This window comes from Anolis sagrei, chromosome 4 (assembly GCF_037176765.1).
Source record: "Anolis sagrei isolate rAnoSag1 chromosome 4, rAnoSag1.mat, whole genome shotgun sequence".
Taxonomy (NCBI): Eukaryota; Metazoa; Chordata; class Lepidosauria; order Squamata; family Dactyloidae; genus Anolis; species Anolis sagrei.
The window spans coordinates 21,801,276-21,815,978 of NC_090024.1; the positions used below are offsets into that span (position 1 = coordinate 21,801,276).

Consider the following 14,703-nt stretch of genomic DNA (forward strand, 5'->3'; position numbering starts at 1 on the left):
TTAAATCGCTTTTTGGATGGGAATTATCTTCTCTTGGTTTTGTGTTCTGTCCAAAAACCTCCCACGTCTGGCACCTGTCAGCATAAGTTGCTGATCCTTTTCTTTGCCAGGAGGAATGGAGAGGGAGCTATTCACACCATGGAAATCTGGCTACTTTGAACTCCTGGAGGAAGGAAAGGTGGAGGCACTCCATGTGAGTCCACTTCAGTTCATCTTCCCACTGGTGGGGACCAGCTGCTTCTCTATGGCCTGAATAGTGTCTTTCCTCCCTCCTTTTCCCACCAGTAAATGATAGCGGAGTGGACCCCTTTCAAGGCTTGGCAGCTGTCATATACTAATGGAAGCATGAGCAAACTTTGGCTCTCTAGGTGTTTTGGGCTTCAACTCTCAAAAATCCCAGCCAGCTTACTGGCTGTTAGGAATTGTGGGAGTTGAAGTCCAAAACACCTGGAGGGACGAAGTTTAATTAGGGAAGTTGTATTCATTTCATTAATCATTCATGCTTATTCAGCAGTAAGAGCAGCCAAGTTCTATCATAAACTGAAGTAGCAATTTAGAAAGTCACCCTATGAGACACAAAAGTATTTTGTGTACACTCCATTGCCAGCCAATTCAGCTTTTCTAGGCTTCAGATGAAATGTCGGTCTATTTAATTGAAACTGTTCTGACAATACTGTCAAACAAGCCATGAAAAACATTTCAGCCCTAACATCAACTTGGCAAAGGATAGATAATATTTACTTACAAACAGTACCATGAAAATTACAGTATAGAGATAACAGATTGAATACTAGGCAGCTGTTGTTTCAAATTAAGCCTGCAATTTGGAACACAGGATGCAGGAGGTGGATATTCTAATTTCCTAGTTGTTACAGTCTTCCTAAATGTACAGATGTTGCAATTAAAGCAGATGCTATATTGGTTTGCTTCCACTAAATCCATGATTTTTCCATCTCAGCAGCTGAGAAGAACAAACAGTGTTGGTTACTCTAGAAAAACAGCAGAATCTGGAAGCCTCAACTGTGAGAGCTAACATGTTAGTGATACTTATTTTCATATTTATTTATTATTTACTATACTTGTATACTGCTTTTCTCAGCCTTATCAGTGACTTTTTGATCAATCATTGGCTGTTGCTTCTTATGTGCAATGTGTAACTAATGTTTTGCTTTTCAACTAATTTTAAAATGAGATTTAAATGGCCTTTAAAATGTGAAAAATGACTCCCAATCAACAGATATTTGCCCAAAACAGTATTTTCTATTGTGGTGGTGATGATGTGCCATCCAACGCACATGGTGCTTTACAGTAATGGGTAAACTGTTATCCTCTAAAATTTATATTAAAGCAGCTCCACTGGCAGTTGATCAGCTTCCAGTCCCAATTCAAAGTGAAAGTTATCACTTACAAAGCCCTAAATGGTTTGGCCCCTGCCGATCTTCGTGACCGCATCTCCCCCTATGAACCAGTGAGGCTCTAAGATCTGCCGGGGAGGCCATTGTCTCGCTCCCACCACCATCACAAGCACAGTTGGTGGGGACGAGGGAGAGGACCTTCTTGCTGGTGGGCCCCCAACTTTGAAAATCCCTCCCCAAGGAGATTAGGCAGCCCCCCCCCCCACTGTCCACTTTTCACAGGGAGCTGAAAACTTGGATGTTTCAGCAACCATTCGAGCATCATTAGTCCAATTTATAAATACCCAGTCCCTAGTTAACCAGAGAGGATGTTGCTCTCTTTACCCCACCCAATTCCACGGCACTATAGTTTGCTGTTGCACTTTCCCATGCCCAGCTCTTTTGAAAGCCGGGTCATTTATTTATTTATTTATTTATTTATTTATTATTCAAACTTATATGCTGCCACTCCCCTGGGGCTCGGAGCGGCTTACAAGAATGGCTAAAATCTAACACAATTTAAAAACAATTTAAAAACAATTTAAAAACAGCAATATCAAAGATCAAAGGCCTGTCCAAACAGATATGTCTTACATGCGCTGCGGAAAGCTGATAGGTCCCGCAAGGCACGGATGTCAGGTGGCAGAGTATTCCAGAGTGATGGTGCCACTGCTGTAAAGGCTCTGCGTCTGGTTGCTGTTAGACACAAGGTCTTGACACTGGGGACTTCCAATAGATCTTGGTCCTCAGAACGGAGGGATCTCTGGGGTTGGTAGGGGGTGAGGTGGTCCCTCAGGTACATTGGCCGCAGACCATGCAAGGCCTAAAAGGTAAGTACCATCACTTTGAAAGTGATCCGGTGCTCAATTGGTAACCAATGCAGCTGTAGTAAGATTGGTGTTATGTGGTATCTCATCGGAATTCCCACAAGAAGCCGAGCAGCTCCATTTTGAGCTGAGCAGCTGCATTTTGCCCATCTTAGTAGCCTGGTTCCTGGATTTGAGGAGTGATTGGGTGGAGATTTAATGCTAATGGTTTATACTCTTATGTCTATGTAACTTTGTTTTAACTAGACATGTGCTCCATTTAATTATGTTCTTATTTTGTCTTTTTGCTTGATGGGTTGCTTGTTTATTGTTTTATGATACATTTATTTATGGTCAATGACCAGCACCAAAAAAAATCATAAATGTCAGAATAAGAATATATACATTTAGGCATTAAGAAACAATGTCAAAAGCAGAGTTAAAACCCAGTATTGAATATGATAGTTAAAACAGTATTAAATATTTATATGCTACAATGACAATGGTAAAAACTGAAGTAAATATTAAATCTTCCAGGAGTGTGACAGCATCTGGCGCTGACAAGCTATTGCTGCTGCACAAAAGTTAGCAACTTTAGCAGTAATTTTGGGGTGTTGGTCAGTCAAGAGATAATCAACATAAAACCTTACCGATCTCCCTGGTAAACTTTCTAAAATTGGATTTATAAAATGTTCATGAAGGTCTTGGTAAAAAGAGCAATACAACAAAATTGTTTTATGGACATTTGGTCCCATGTAAGCCATGTAAGCCCGAGTCCCTTCAGTGAGATGGTGGCAGGGTATAAAAATAAAGTTGTTGTTGTTGTTGTTGTTGTTATATAACTCTTATTTAAATTGTTGTTATTGCTGTATACACCTTCCAGTCTTTTCTGACTTACTGGAACCTAATGGATTTCTCTGATTGAGTAGGGAATCGAACCATGGTCTCCAGAGTTAGAGTCCAGTGCTCAAACCACTATGCCTCTTAGGTCAAGGACTAAAACACATCAAAATCATGTATCAGCATGCTGTACACTGTAGGATCAATGCAGTCTGACACCATTTTTACTGCCATAGCCCAATGCTATTGAATTCTGGAAGCTGCAGTTCTGGAAAGACTTTGACCTTTTCTTCAAAAGAGTGCTAGTGTAGATAGTATACATCCAAAGTATTTACAAGCAAACTCCTATAGAGTATACCTCTTGAGGTGTTCCAGCTCAACTGTATGGTACATTAGGACCAGAAGCCAAATAATTGAATGGCGTTTGATCATATCCACAGTTTCAGGTAACTGTGGTCCAACTGGGAATATGGTTGGGATTTCTGGAAGTTGAAGTCCAAAGCACCTGGAGGAGCACAGTTTGAAAAACACCAAAAAGTATCTTTATCTGGATAGCCTAAAGCTGGATATGTTTTAGTTGGAGATCCTGCACTGAAAAGGGTTTGAACTTGATGGCCCATGAGGTCCCTTCCAATTCTAGGGCTGGATCTACACTGCCATATAATGCAGTTTGAACTGCATTATATGCTTAGTGTTGTCTCAGATAATACAGTTTGAACTGCACTGAAACAAATTATATGGCAGTGTAGATCAAATCTAGGATTCTATGAATGATGATCTATTACTTCCAAGCCTTGAAAACAACAATGAATTCAAAAGGAAACAAAATCTTCCTTCAAATAAAATTTCCTACTGGCAACATCCTCAAATTGAAAAGCTTAGTTTCTAGGACTTAGCTGGCTATTCATCCCAGATTCCTTGGGAATTCAATAAGCACCCCATTTCTAAAATCAGACTGAAACAAGGGGTTTGCATACAACTCTGCTGTCTGCAGTTTCAGGGTGTTGCCAGTATTGACTTGCCAAGAGAAACCATGGTTAACTTTGGCCAGAATAGTGTGATATCAATCAATCGATGGCTTTGGGATCTGCCCAATATCTGCAGTTGTCTGTAAAAGGGAAAGCATTTTTCTCTAAGACCATCTCCAAATGCAACAGGAAAAAGACCACATATCCATGTCAGGGTGGAAAAGATCCCCTAAATCCTGGAAAACCTCTGCCAGTCAGCATTGGCAATACTAGCAAATAAGATTGATGTTCAGGCTTAATGTTAAACAGCTTTCTGTGTAGTTACTTGCAAACAGGACAAGCACTTTTTGGAGGGCAACACCCAGACTTCCTGAATTAATATGAAGTTGACCATATTAGCTAGGGGATTGTGAGAGTCTAAAAACAAACTTTTTCAGAACGGTCCTACTAAGAGAACTTGGAACAATTTTGCCTTGTTTTGGTTTAACACAGTGAATGAACAGATATCCACAGTGAAGCTTGCTTTGTTTTAGGGTGCATCTACACTGCAGAATTAATTGAGTTCAACACCACTTCAACTGGGAGCCATAGTTTTATAAGTCTTTAGCCATCTCTGCCAAAGAATGCTGGTGTCTTACCAAACTACAATATCCACAGCATTGGGCTATGGAAGTTAGACTGGTGTCAAACTACAGTGATTCTAGAGTGTAGGTGTAGTCTTTGTTCTCAAAAGCTGAGCATGGGAAATTTACTTTTTCTGGACCCTAGCTCTCAGAATCCTACAATCCTACAGAATCCTACAGCATGCATTCACTGGAGGATTCCAGGAATTGTGCTCCAAAGGGGTTAATTTTCCAAGCTCTGGGAGGTAATGGCCAGACCAGTCTGCCATTTAAACTTTGTACAGGCACACAAACCCATCAAAGTCCCACACTAAGTTTCCCTTGGTGAACGGTTTGTTTTTACCCTATGTTGCCTCTCCCATCTTGGGTGCATCTACACTGCAGAAGGAATGCAGTTTGGGATCATGTAGTTGGTCAAGTTGTTTAGCTTTCTCTGCCAAAGAGTGCTGGTGTCTCAACAAACTATAAACCCAAGGATTCCATAGCACTGAACCATAAGCGGTGTCAAAGTGCATTAAGTCTATGGTTCAAATGCAACTCGCATCTCCCTACCTGGAAGATATGGGAATTTGCTTTCTGTGTATTCAGTGCCCTTGGCAGCTGGCAGCCAATAAATCAGAAGTTAGTATCAAGAGTAATTGCACAACTATGATGTAAACTGGCAGGAGTTGCTCCCTTATTTCCATTCCAAGTTCCAGAGAAGTAAGATTAAAAACCAAAGCAGAACCTCTTTGAGCCAGCTGTAACTCAATCCCTTCAAGTACTGGTATTGCCAAAGGGCAACAGCGAATGAAAGAGGAGACAGCCTGCTACAAGTAAATACAGGGCAATAAATTCTGGATAGTATGGCCTAAAGCCTATAAATAAATTATCCCATTACAAGAATGGCCTTTGGCTGGCAACAGTGATTCAGTCCCTTTAGAAGTAGTGGGACTTTGGACAACCAAGATTAAATCCTATTCCATCACTTTAAACTGGATTGTCTTTTGGTGCATTGTGCTCTCTTTTGGCACCATAGTTTGTGGTGATAGGCAAGGCCTTCAAAATGCCCCAGTAAGAGACTTGTACGTGCAAGGAAAGATGAACTGCATCTCAACCAACTGCCCCAGTTTGGCAACAACTGTCCCACTTACAGTAATCCTCACATGTCCTAGTTTATTTCAACTGCTTTTAAAATGTCCCAGTTTCTCTATCATCTTACCACTTCCCCCATCAGCTGATTTTTTTAAAAATGCTTTTTCTCTCCTCTCCACACTTTCCCCCTTTGACCTCCTTTCACTTTGCCGCAAACTGAGTTCAAAGTACAAAAGCAATTTTCCAGTTAACTCAGCAGGAGCAAAATTTTGCCCTTTCCAGTAGGTCTGGGCAAAAGCCAACTGCTGCAGCCTTTCTTAGTTTGTGTGTTTTTGGGTACTGTTCCATTATCCAGGCAGAGGCCCCAAAAGGATAATACACAGAGAAGAATCATAGAGTTGTAAGAGACCTCATGGACCATCCAGTCCATTCCCCTGCCAAGAAGCAGGAAAATCGCATTCAACACACTCCTGACAGATTGCCATTCAGCCTCTGCATAAAAGCCTCCAAAGAAGGAGCCTCCACTACACTCTGGGACAGAGAGTTCCACTGCTCTCACAGTTAGGAAGTTCTTCCTCATGTTCAGGTGGAATCTCCTTTCCTGTCATTTGAAGTCATTGTCCTGCATCCTAGTCTCCAGGGCAGCAGAAAACAAGTTTGCTCTGTCCTCCCTATAACTTTTCCTCACACATTTATACATGGCCATCATGTCTCTTCCCAGCCTTGTCTTCTGCAAGCTAAACATGACCAGGTCTTTAAGCTGCTCCTCATAGAGCTTGTTCTCCAGACCCTTGATCATTTTAGTCACCCTCCTCTGGACACATTCCAGCTTGTCAACATCTCCCTTCAATTGTGGTGCCCAGAACTGGAAACTGTGATTCCAGGTGTGTTCTGGCCAAGATAGAATAGAGAGGTAGTGTGACATCCCTGGATCTAGACACTATATCCCTATTTATGCAGGCCAAAATCCCATTGGCTTTTTTTGCTGCCGGAATAGTCCATTTTACTGGGGGAAAGGGAGTTGAAGGAATTAATCAATTTCCCCCATTTTCCTGTAATTCCCTCCACCCATGTCACAGTTGTTGAAACAACCATCGTTTATGAAATGGGAAGGGGGGGGGGTTATAACCAGCAAAAATGGGGAAATGGTTTCCCTCCATCAACTACCCCCCCCCCCTAAAATGGACTATCCTTCTCTGTCTAGACCTTCTTTTGGAGTCTGCCCAGATAATGGAACAGTACCGTTTTTGTCATTCATAACTCGCAACTATTTCATTACAATTTTAATATTGCTCGGCCACAGGCGTCCCAATTTTCATCATCTGACATTTTCCCAGAGTCTTTTTGGATTTTGCTATGCAAATATTCAAATTCCAATGCAGTCTTTTCTCCTTGTTATATAAAAAACCAATTAGTTAACCCAACAGACTTTCCTTAATTATTTCTAAACTCCACTTCTCTCTTTCTCCCTCTCTCATTCTCCCCTCTCTTCTTCCTTTCTGTCTGAGGTCCTGCTGAGGAGGGACATGTATTTTGGCCACAGTTCAAGGATCGGAGAATAGGTCACTTGCTCAGAACTTTTGAAATTGGTCCAAGGGCCACAGGCAAAACCGAAATACAGTGATAGCCCCCTTCCCCCCAGCACTTTCAAACAGAAAACCCAGTCTTAGGCTTGTTTTATGAGTGGCAGGATAACAATTAACAATTAATGAAAGGAATGAAAAATACATAAAATATAAAGTAGGGTAGAAAGAAGCAGACAAATCTTTCTCTGTGAACCCAGTTTCATCCCTGCGGCCTCAGTGAGATTTACAGCTTTATCTCATACATTTTTTACCTCATTACTCATCAACATATACAAATGTTGATGATAGCCATAGATTCAAATGGGGAAATGGAAGCAAAGTACAATGGGTCCTTGGTATCCACTAGGGTTTTATTCTGGGATATAGAAACAGCTGTTCAAAGCTATTCAAGTAAATTGCAAATTATACTGGCAATTTACTATGCCAATATAATGGCATAGTAAATGTCCCTTGTGTAAAGTCCATAGGATTACTTAATTTATGCCATGGTTGGTTAAATCCATGGATGCAGAACCCATGGATAGACCTTATTCCATCCTTCGCCAATGGCAGACTTCAGCAGCTACAATTGAAATACAGTAGACTCTCGCTTATCCGTGGTCTATATAAGATGCTAGCTCTGACCTTTATAGTTCTTTACGGCCAGGATCGATTGTATCTTAGGGACCGTCTCTCATTCTCCCATCATCGGAGGCTGCAACGACCATCCCAACGTGACTTACTTTATATACCGGGTCCTCGAGAAGTGCACTTGGAAAGGACCAGACACAGAGCTTTTTCTATTTCTGCCCCTGCTTTGTGGAAATCCTTGCTGTCCTATGTGAGAGCCATTCGTGAGTTAGGGCCTTTTACCCTAGCACTCAAGACCCCGAGTTGTATGCTCCCTGTACGCCACTCCAGTCAGCAGCCTGGCTGCCGACTGTTGGACTAATTGAAGTTTCCTGGCAGTCATCAAAGGCAGCCCCACGTAGTGTGCATTGCAGTAGTCTATTCGGGATGTAACAAGAGTGTAGACCATTGTGGCCAGAAATCTTCTGAACAGGAGCACGGGCAGCAAAGCAAACACCACAGGGATACTGACCCTTCTCTATGCTATTTTGAAAGTGTAATTCCAGATATATACATCTGGAATTACACTTTCAAAATGAGCCTGTTTCAACTTACAAACAAATTCAACTTAAAACAAACCTACATAACCTATCTTGTTCATAACTTGGGGGCTGCCTGTACTGCAAGATGTTACTGATAACAAGATGGCATCGGGAGGCCGAATTCTGTACTGCACAGCCCCTGAATAGATATGCAATTGAATGGAATTTACTTTAGACTTAATGAAGCCTCTGCTGCTTGATTTCTTGCCATAACGATCAATAAGCACCACTCCATTCTTCTTTTGCCTTTATCTTTGTTCAGTGGCTGAAGACAGGAAATAAAGACTACTTAAATCCTGGGAAAATTTTGCCATGAAATAAGCTATTGTTTCCAATTTTGGAAAGGTTTTGCGTGAAATCGGGGCTTTGGTGTGCAGACCAGCAAAGTTTGGCAAGGCACAGGAGGTCTACGTTGGAGAATATCCAGATTTTACAGAAACAAGCTGACTTTTTTAAAAACTAATTGCCAAGTTGAATCATGGTGTCAGAGAAAAGCAAAGACAGAAGCAAAACTGTCCATTACTAGTTCTGGTCCTGCCAGCTACAGGCTGAGTATCCCTGTTCCAAATAGCTTAAGACCAGAAGTGTTTGGGATCTTGGAATGCCTGTATGTGCATACACATACATAGATAATGAGATACCCTGGAGACAGGACCCAAGTCTAAATATGAAATTCATTTATATTTCATATGCATCTTATACACATAGCATGAAGGTAATTTTACGCACAATGTTTTTAATCATTCTGCACATGAAACAAATGTTATGTAACTTAAAACATTAGAAAATAAAGGTGTCACTATCTTAGCCACCCATATGAACTATGGTATTTTGGATTTTGGAGGCTCAATCTATCTATGCACATAATAAGAGTGAAAATGTGTGTGTGTGGGGGGGGGGGGGGTGGGAGGGAGAGGCTGGGGTGTCCACTTACACAGACAGGTTCCCACTTCCACAAACAGCTATAGCTCTCAATGCTCAGGAGACACCAAAGGCCCTCCCACTAATTATACTGCAGATTATAGTATGTGCCATGAACACGTACAACAACCCTGCAAATGTCCTCCACAAATGCCATACTGCCCACTACCCAAGTGAGGGCTTTCATATGGGGACAATTTCATCCAAGATTTTATGTCTTTCCTCCACCACAGACATCCCAGTGTTTCTGACTCCCTCCATTGGTGTGGAATTTGCATGATCCCTCCCACTGCTTCTCCCTTAACCCTTTTCTATTCTTTTTTACAGCACATAGCATTGATCAGCAACTGAACATACTACAGAGAGAGGTTTGTGAAGTATTCACCAAGATTTATAGGACTTCTAGCTACTGGGATGTATAGATCACCTGCAATCTGAACTCCACCAACAATGGACTTAGAACTAACTTTGCCAACAAAAATACTGGAGGTCTTTGGAGGGATTTGGAGGAGTTGTAGTTCACCTACATCTAGAGTGCACTATGAACCCAAACAATGATGGATCTGGACCAAACTTGGCGTGCATGCCCAATATGCTCAAATTGAGTGCTCTGAATTCCACCAAAGATGCAATTTGGCTAAACATGGCTCACAGAGCCCCAATGATCAGCAAAGAATACTAGAGGTCTTTGTGGGAAATTCACCTTAATTTGGGGAAGTTGTAGTTGACCTACATCCATTGAGTACCATGAACCCAAACGCGAATGCATCTGGACCAAACTTGGCACACATACCCAATATGCCAAAAATTGATTACTGGAGGAGTTTGGGAGGAACTGACCTTCCTTTTTTGAGTTGTAGTTCACCCACAACCAGAGAAACTGTGACCTCCACCGATGATGGGCCTGAACCAAACTTGACACACAGAACCCCCATGACTAACTCAACCTACTGTAAGTGTTTGAGGGGACTGACTCACCATAGTGGGAGTTGTAGTTTACTCTGCAGCCACATAACACACTGAACCCCACCTAAAGCAAACTTCCCCAACATAACAAACTTTAAGTACTGATAGTTTATCGGGGTTAATCTGGCATGACGTCAGTTGTAGTTCACCAGTTCACCCACAAACTTATGCATTTTGTACAATTAAAAATTGACTTTTTCAAATAACCCAGATATTCAAGCTAGTATATAATAAAATGTGGCCCACTTCATTGTGGTTTTCAACAGAAGAAATATTATTCACCTAATGAAGAGATATATTCTAAATAATGTGTCACCCTTAGAAGTTTTTTTCCACATCTAGTCTAAAGCAGAGCATGCTCCTCACCATGCTGTATAATCCCATGCTCTAGCAGTCTTCGGCCAAGTTGTTCAGCTTCAGATCTTGTAGTGACCTCCCCTTCCTGGATCAACCAATCAATCAGCTGAGATGCCATGAACGTACGTTCGTATTTTATTCCTTCCTCTTCTCTGGCTTGTAAAAGTGCATTTTCAGTATTCATCAATCTGAAATGAAAATAAGGAGGGGGAGAGCAAGCACACACATGTAAATTAAAGTGTACAGATATACTCAAGGATCTGATTACATGTTCCATCAGCATTATAAAGGAATGGGACAGATGCATAAGCAATCCAGGTGACTGCTTTGAATCACGACTTAAATGTGTTGTTAGGAGGATTAGTAAAGCAAATTGCATGTGCTCCAGAACTATATAAACTAATATTGTTTTATAATCTTGTATATTTTGGTTATATGTATCATTGTTTTCTGGAGGTTTTTTAAATTGCATTGTATAGTTTTATATTTTGTTACGCCTGTCTTTCCTTTGTGTGTATGTTTACAATGAGCCCGTGGTATCCTAGCAAAATCCTAGTATATACAGTGACATAATGAAAAACTATCCCTTTTATAAAATGGCAAAACAAGGTTACTTTTGAAGTGTGAGAATATGTCAAGCTGTGAATGGTCAAATCCAAGAGTAGGGAGAACTGATGATACGTATATACCTATTTGAGGATTGGATTCTGGGGAGCAAGATATGAATCCCTGTTCAGTCATGAAACACCCTGGTAACCCTAGCCACTTTTGAGTATCTTTCTGGAGAGAAAAAGCAGGATATAAATAAGCATAAATATAAACATAATAGTAATAATAATAATAACAACAACAATCTTGGCCAAGTCATGCTATCTCAGGCTCTAAAGCTGCATAAAAACTTGGAGCAGAGTCACTACACCACTAACACAGAAGGCACCTTACTTACTTAGGCGATCCCTCGTTTTTCGAGGAGGATTGTCTTCCAGTATTCCTGTGGGTCCGTATGTGGCTGTGGAGCCCTATTCTTGCTCTGCATCTTATTCCGCAGTGAGGGCATTGGTTTCCAGGTGGAAGGCGGTCCCGGTTGGGGTTGGCTTGACACGCCTTCCTCCTGGCACATTTCTCTCTTTCACCCTCCACTCGTGCCTCCTCAAATTCTGCAGCACTGCTGGTCACAGCTGTCCTCCAGCTGGAGTGGTCAAGGGCCAGGGCTTCCCAGTTCTCAGTGTCTATGCCAGAGTTTTTAAGGTTGGCTTTGAGCCCATCTTTAAATCTCTTTTCCTGTCCTCCAACATTCCGTTTTCCATTCTTGAGTTCGGAGTAGAGCAACTGCTTTGGGTGACGGTGGTCGGGCATCCGGACAATGTGGCCGGTCCAGCGGACAGTGGCATTGAGGATACTCTTGCTGGCAAAATCCAAATCTGTGTAGTAATCTGTTTGTTCATGTTGTTATCAGACCTAAAAAAATATTTCTGGTTTATGGCAATCTTGGATGGAACATGTCATAAGGCTTTCATGCCAGGATTTATTCAGGAGAGATTAGCCACTGCCTTCCTCTGAGGTTGTGAGAGTGTGACTTGCCCAGGGCCACCCAACGGGTTTTCATGGGGGAACGGGAATTCAAATCTTGATCTCCAGAGTTGTACTCCAACACACAAACTATACATCATGCTGGCACAGCCATTTGCGCACACACCATAGGTGATTCCACAATGGTTCATTGCCCACTTCTCTTATTTAATAAAAGATTACAAATTTAAGGGAGAAATCTATGACGATCCAAGGTATTCCAAAGGTTTTGTTTAAGGAATGAAAAAAAAACCCTAGAAAAAATGAATTATCCAAACTCTACTCATGACTTATTAAATCAATAATACTGGCCCTATGTCAAATAATTCAATAGGAAACGAATTGGCACTTGTTTATTAATATCCACTGAGGTATCTCGCTGAATTATGCTCAATGAACTCATCAAGACATCCATTTCATGCTGAATGGAAATGGTGCTTTAGGTTCACTTGGTCCCTCTCCATTGTCTTTTTAAACCACGGGTCAGATACAGGTCTCTGAGTCTATGATACTACCATCTTCTCCATTTGACATTGTTCTGCATACTTTTCATGTTGATGAATGGAAGCACTTGTTCCGGTTGTGAAATTTGCATGAGATTCTTGCCCATGTCTAGCAGAGATGGTATCTGGGACTATATGTCCCCATTTTTTTACACTACAGATTCATCAAAGTCCCCATGCCCCAAGAAAGCACACTCAGCTAAGAGCTTTTCAGAATAGCTGTTGCATGAGAATTGGTTCGTCTTGTTCTGTAAAAGCTGAGTAAGAATTCTTTGTTAATTGTCAATTGTTCTTTAATGAGTCTTCAAATAACATGTCTGGCTGATTGGTGCAGTAGAGAGCAGTCTTTTGACCAAAGAGATGCCAGTGAATGAGAAAGATGGGATATGAATATTAAAAAAAATAGAAAATGGCCAAGAAATTATAAGATGACAAGGATTCTGTTGAATTAATTTCTAGATCACATACTGAGTCCAAAAGGGTACAATTATGGTAAACCCCTCCAACACTTCACAGATAACAATGAGGAAATGGCCAAACAACATCAGTGTGTGGTCAATATGACAAAAGATCTTAATAAGGCAGAACACACAAGATAAAAGTGACTCCAGTAGTTGGCTTTTTCTATATCTTCTGGGAAAGACAGTCAAGGAAAGTCGCTTCTATGCTTTGAACCCAGTTTGCAGCAACTGAGGGAAGACAAGGACAAAGGAAGGAAATACACAAATACACTTTTCCACTGCTATCTCCTCCAGGGTTTTATCGCTTTATCTTGTGCATTTGGCCCACCTATTGTGTTCTATTTTTCATTATGTTATTTTGCAGTGTTTATTTTATTTTGTTGCTTTATGTATTTTATTGTGATGTAATTTTTTGTTGCGTTGTATTTTATTTCGCTGTATTGTATTTTTGGGCTTGGCCTCATGTTAGCTGCCCCAAGTCCCCTTTGGGGAGATGGAGGCAAGGTATAAATAGAGATTATTATTATTATTATTATTATTATTATTATTATTATTATTATTTGGAGAAACAAACAGGGACATTTTAAAAGCAGATGGAAAAGTGGGACAAGAAATCATCAGGACTGTCCCAGCCAAATCAGGATAGGTGTAGGACAGTGGTTCTCAACCTGGGTCCCCAGATGTTTTTGGCCTACAACTCCCAGAAATCCCAGCTAGTTTACCAGCTGTTAGGATTTCTGGGAGTTGAAGGCCAAAAACATCTGGGGACCCCAGGTTGAAAACCACTGGTGTAGGATATGCTATGGAATAGGAAAACATGATCAAAACTTTGCCAAGACTTCAGTTAAGTTGGCTTAATACAGTTGCTCCCAACCTATGGTTTGTGGACCGCCAGTGGTCTGCAAGAACGAAAATATAGTTGGCAGCCTCACCATTACTACACCGTTGCCTCGAAAATATGTGGCAATGAGAGCAACTGGTGTCACGAAATCCTCTTATAGTGCCGAGGCAATGAGGATGTTGGGAAGGGAGAGGCTGACTACCCATGAAAGATTACTACTACCACATCAGCTCTAGATTATAAAATCTGGTTTTTTGTGGGTGAGCAGATACCAACTACTGGATGGCATATGTTCTGTATCAGAAATTAGAGCTGATGTCATCTATCCAATGCAATGTTCTGAATCAGCACCCCAAATAACCTAACCAAATCTAAAGTTGGCCAAAAACTAATTCATAACCTTTCTGTTACTAATGTTGGAGAGTGGTCCCTGGTCAAAGTGGTCTCTGGTCAAGTGGTCCCTGGTCAAAAAAGGTTAGGAACCACTGGTTTAATGCAGTATTATAGCCAGAAAATTATTTTGGGGGAGGGGGGTGAATCTTTTAGCGGATCACGAAGAGTAGTTCTATAACACAAAATTAAATAGTATGGTTCGATCTATATTTTATATAGACATAATTAAATCAATTTAATGTTTGCTTCA

At 41.1% G+C, this 14,703-nt stretch overlaps 1 protein-coding gene across 1 annotated transcript in view; it reads right to left on the minus strand.

Annotated features, from left to right (window-relative positions):
• DEPTOR (DEP domain containing MTOR interacting protein) overlaps positions 1-14,703 on the minus strand; it is an 83,050-nt gene that overhangs the window by 31,902 nt on the left and 36,445 nt on the right. Inside the window, exon 5 of the mRNA XM_060775828.2 lies at positions 10,696-10,874. Coding sequence (XP_060631811.1) covers positions 10,696-10,874 — 179 coding nt within the window. The remainder of the gene's footprint in view (positions 1-10,695; positions 10,875-14,703) is intronic.